The 4,403-nt window shown below is 39.8% G+C and overlaps 1 protein-coding gene across 1 annotated transcript; it reads left to right on the forward strand.

Moving 5' to 3' along the window:
• Nucleotides 1-607: 607 nt before the first annotated feature.
• Nucleotides 608-3,943, forward strand: LOC311501049 (uncharacterized protein). The gene is made up of 4 exons (XM_084562705.1): nt 608-1,113; nt 2,160-2,199; nt 2,306-2,417; nt 2,506-3,943. Exons 1-4 carry the CDS (start codon nt 763-765, stop codon nt 2,531-2,533), a joined length of 531 nt encoding a protein of 176 aa, XP_084418831.1. The 5' UTR covers nt 608-762; the 3' UTR covers nt 2,534-3,943.
• Nucleotides 3,944-4,403: the final 460 nt, after the last annotated feature.

Consider the following 4,403-nt stretch of genomic DNA (forward strand, 5'->3'; position numbering starts at 1 on the left):
AAACTTATCTAGCTGTGGGACAGCAGTTCATCAGAGAGTTTTTCGTTCACATTTTGTCATGCTCATTTGCAGGAAATTAAGTAAATTTAATGCTAGAGTGAGCTTCACACTCGATGTAACTAAGTGAGATGTGAGTGCATGACTTAAACATCCAGAAAAACGTGTGTGCAGACTGTCGAGTTACTCGGATCTGTTAAGGAAAGATAAATACTTTTTTGTCTCTTTTCTGTCTTTAGAACCATCGGCTGTTCATGCTGACAAACCACGCCTCGATATTCATACATACTGATCTGCCAAAGTGAATTAGCGCTACATTTGAAGAATGCAAAACTATAAATTAGCAGAAAATGGTGAGCGGAAAGTCAATAAAATGCTACTTCAAATGAATAATAAGTGTCTCAAAACAAAGACAGGAACAGTTAGTTGTGGCTCAGTCAATAGCTACCAGGAACCTTTTCAATAAACTACCAGAATTGTATCTAGTTTCTGTTTTGCTTAGGAATCCTGTCCCCACTCAACCTGTTTTCAATGTGACACTCAAACAGGCTGGTTGGGAAAAAAAGGGAGGAGGCTAAAGGCGGTGACAGTGAACTGACAGTGGCTGCTAGTGAGGTGATATCCTGTCTAGTGCTGTCTTGGAGAAGCAACCTGTGCGTCAACTTAGTGAGCAGAAGAAAGCAGGAGCTATAAAGTGGACATTTTACAGAAAAGGCGAGAGGAAACACCGCTCACACGGGGACTAGAAAACCTGTCATCAGGTTCATGCAGTCGGGTCTGTCACTCTCTCTTTTGCTCACAGCAGCCCAAACAGTAAAAATGCAGAGAGCCTGGATTGTGGCCATTTTTTCCATCTTGACGTCCATGGGACTGCTGACCGTTATCTTGGGTCAGTATCAAATGATGGACATGCTAAAGACTAAGAATGAAAAGATGACACTGGAATTACAGGGACTTTACACCGAGTATGAAAAGGAATCCAAGTATGAAGTGTCGCTGGAGCAGCAGGTGGCTGAGAGGCAGAAGGAAGCAAAGGAGATGGAGGAATCGATCAACAAACGCAACCCTGAGATTGAGACGAAGAGAAAAGAATATGACACCTGTCAACACGAACTGGTGAGGAGTTTCCTTCTTTTATTCTCTTTAGGTTCAACATAAAATATTCTTTAGTTGCAACTCAGTACTTCACAAATTAGAGTAGGGGTACCCGTGTGCTGTTCATTCACAAACTGATCAGATAAAATTATTTTTTCAGCATTTTTTTCAGCATTTTTCTTGCAAAATAGTGCTGCTTTAAGATTAAAGATGCTGGTTGAAAAGAGAAGATTGCACTTTGGTTAGACTTCCCACAGTCTCTAAATTCAAAAATGCTATAAAGGACACAATGATCAAATGCATGAGGGTTGAGGGAAGTTTAGGAAACCAGATCTACCTACTGCCATTCTGCGTTAAATAAAATTTTCTACGCAGGTTGACTTTTCATTTCGACATACTTTTAAAATTTCGTACACGATTTGACTTAAATAACCAAGATATGTTATTTAATTATCTACTATTTCACAATAAAAGTTTGTGCGTGTGTGTGTAGCAGGACTGTCCCCTTCATCATGTTCCTACTCCCCCAGGTTGGAAACACTGAGAGGTAGTTCAGTGTCATGGCTTTATTGCTGCACTAACATTGAATCATTTACTCTCACTTGCCAGTTCATTAGGTACACTAGGTGTTCGGCATTGGTTTAAAACAACAGAGAGACCTGTTGATTCAGCTGTGTTTTCATTTCGGAGGCTGTGGTTTGTAGTTTAGTTGAGTAAAGTTTAATAGCGCTACAAGCTATATCCGCCGGGCTGATCAACCGGTTTTGACGACGTTTCAGTGCAAACTGAACATTGCAGCGGTCACAAAGGGGGATTTAGCATGTGCTAAATTCACTTTCAAGTGAGTGTATTTGCACTTTTGATTTCAGCTCCTAAAGCATGAGTCTGACTCTGAACACAACACATGAGGTGGAGTTTGTTTAAGTTGTTGTTGTCTTTTTTTTCTGCACTGAAAGATGGATGACATTCCTTGACTCAGCCTGCCCTTAAGTTTCGGTGTGGTTGCAAAAAAAATAGGAAAATGAATGTTTTTCCTCTTGACAAACATTTCCTTTTTACCATTTTAGGAAAAACAAAAAGATGAACTGGCTGACACAGAGGCTGACGGTAAAAAAAAAAATCGATTAAAGCTCAGCTTCCAGCGCCACCATGTGGTGAAATTGTAGAATTGCTTGTCCAGGCCTGAGACATTTCTTCTGTCTTTGTCACAAAGCTGTGCTAAAGGCCGAGTCTGACGCCTGGAACCAGGAGATTAAACATCTTGAAGATCAACTGAAGGGCTACAGAGCAATATGTGATTACGTGACGGAGAACACTCTAGCTGCGTAAGTCATGATATGATGTCTGATATCACAGCAAACATTTACCAGGAAATGCAGAGTGGAACAATAATGACACTGTTCTGTCTTTCAGGAAATTATGTGGCAACAAACCCAGCTAAACTCAAGTGACTCTACGGTGCAGATAAATAATGTTGTTGTACACTTTATTGTTTTTCCTATTCATGTTACTGGGCATAAAACATTCTGATGAGTGTGACTCCAGATTTATTTAGGTTCTTTGTTGCCTGGATTGTGTTTTTCTACCTGTCTGCCCATTTTAAAAATGTTGTCATAGACATACATAAGAGCTTACACAGTAGACCACACCTTATCATCTGTCTTGCTACATAAACATTTCTCTGTGACACTGGTTTGTCAGTTTTAATACTAACAAGGGGACAACGTGAGTTCAGCTTTGGCACACAGAATGCAAATAAAGCAAACAGGTCTGTTCAGATTCTGACGATCTGTCAAACTTTTACATGTGCTGCAATGTGCCTTACTGTTTTCTGATCTTATACTGTCAGCTCCTTGAATACCTGCACAAAGATTTCACCATTAGTTAAAATATCTCAGCCCCTTTGACCACAAGCTATGCAGGGTTTATAGAGCCAAAACACAAGAGATAACAGTTTACAAAAAGGGAAATATGACAAACATGGGGTTTAGTTTGGTCCAGGCTTTCATACCAGTGCTGAAAATGGACATACACTGATCAGGCATAACATTATGACCACTGACAGGTGAAGTAACATTGACCATCTTGTGACAAGACGGTGTTCTGCTGGGAAATGTTTGGACCTGACATTCGTGTGGATGTTACTTAGACATGTAGCACTCATCTAGACCAGACCAGGCAACCCCCCACCCTTGATGGCAGCAGCCACACAAAAATGGTTTAGGAACAACTCAAAAAAACATGAAAAATAGCACAAGGTGTTGACCTGGCCTCCAAATTCACTCAAACTGATCAAGTATCTGTGGCGTGATCCACAGAGGCCCCTCCCCTCAACCCATAGGACCCAAAGGCCCCCACTAACAACACCACAGGACACCCTCGGAAAGGCCCATGTCCATTCTCTGATGAGTCACAACTGTTTTGGAGGCACAAGGGAGACTTGGAAAATATTAGGAAGGTGGTCATAATGTTATGCCTGATCGGTGTATACTGGCTGAGGGCCAACTGTCTTTTGGCCATAAGTTTAACTGACTTTTCTTCAGTTTTTAATGCTTGTCGTACATCACATGTTATAGTGTTTGTCTGTTGTTAGTTGTCTTGTTTTCTGTGACTCTGATTTTAGTTTTATTTTATATTTCATAGAAACTGTAGTTGTACATGACATTTTTTAGAGGTCAAAAAACACTCTGCTAATGCAACCCTAATATAAGCAGCTTGTCTAGCAATGCGTGTCTTGCCTTGAAGGAACACTGCATTAGCCTTATATTGCACACAGTAGCAATACAAAATCAGCTGTTTAGAACAAGAGGCAGAAAAAAATAAATAAATAAATAACTTCCACTGAAACCTGTCCGTATTGCATAAGTCTACGTGTGTCCAAACGTGTTTATGACACGTGTGGAAAAGATTTAATGCATCACAATGGGATATTTAAGACCATAATCTCATCTCTGTGTTAAAGTCCTCTGCACATTTCCGTTTTATTGTTGTACTGGAGGACATCTAGTCTTGTTTTTCTCACACTATTTGAGATATTTCTTAGTGTATAAAGGAAAGGATCTGAAGAGATATTTTCTTACTTGAGAATTTCAAACTCTCTCCAGGACATAAATGGCTTGAAAATTATTGTTCATATGGCCTATTTCCAGCCAGGAGCCATGACTTCCTGGAGTATTTAAGCCACATTTACAGATTAAAAATGAGTGGTATCAATGTTCCCAACTAACTCTTCCCAAGAAAACAAAGAAGAATATAAAAGTATTCCTTTAAAAAGATCTTTTGTACTTATTTGCTCTCATTAATGATCTCCA

Source organism: Chelon labrosus, assembly GCF_963514085.1.
Source record: "Chelon labrosus genome assembly, chromosome: 16".
Taxonomy (NCBI): Eukaryota; Metazoa; Chordata; class Actinopteri; order Mugiliformes; family Mugilidae; genus Chelon; species Chelon labrosus.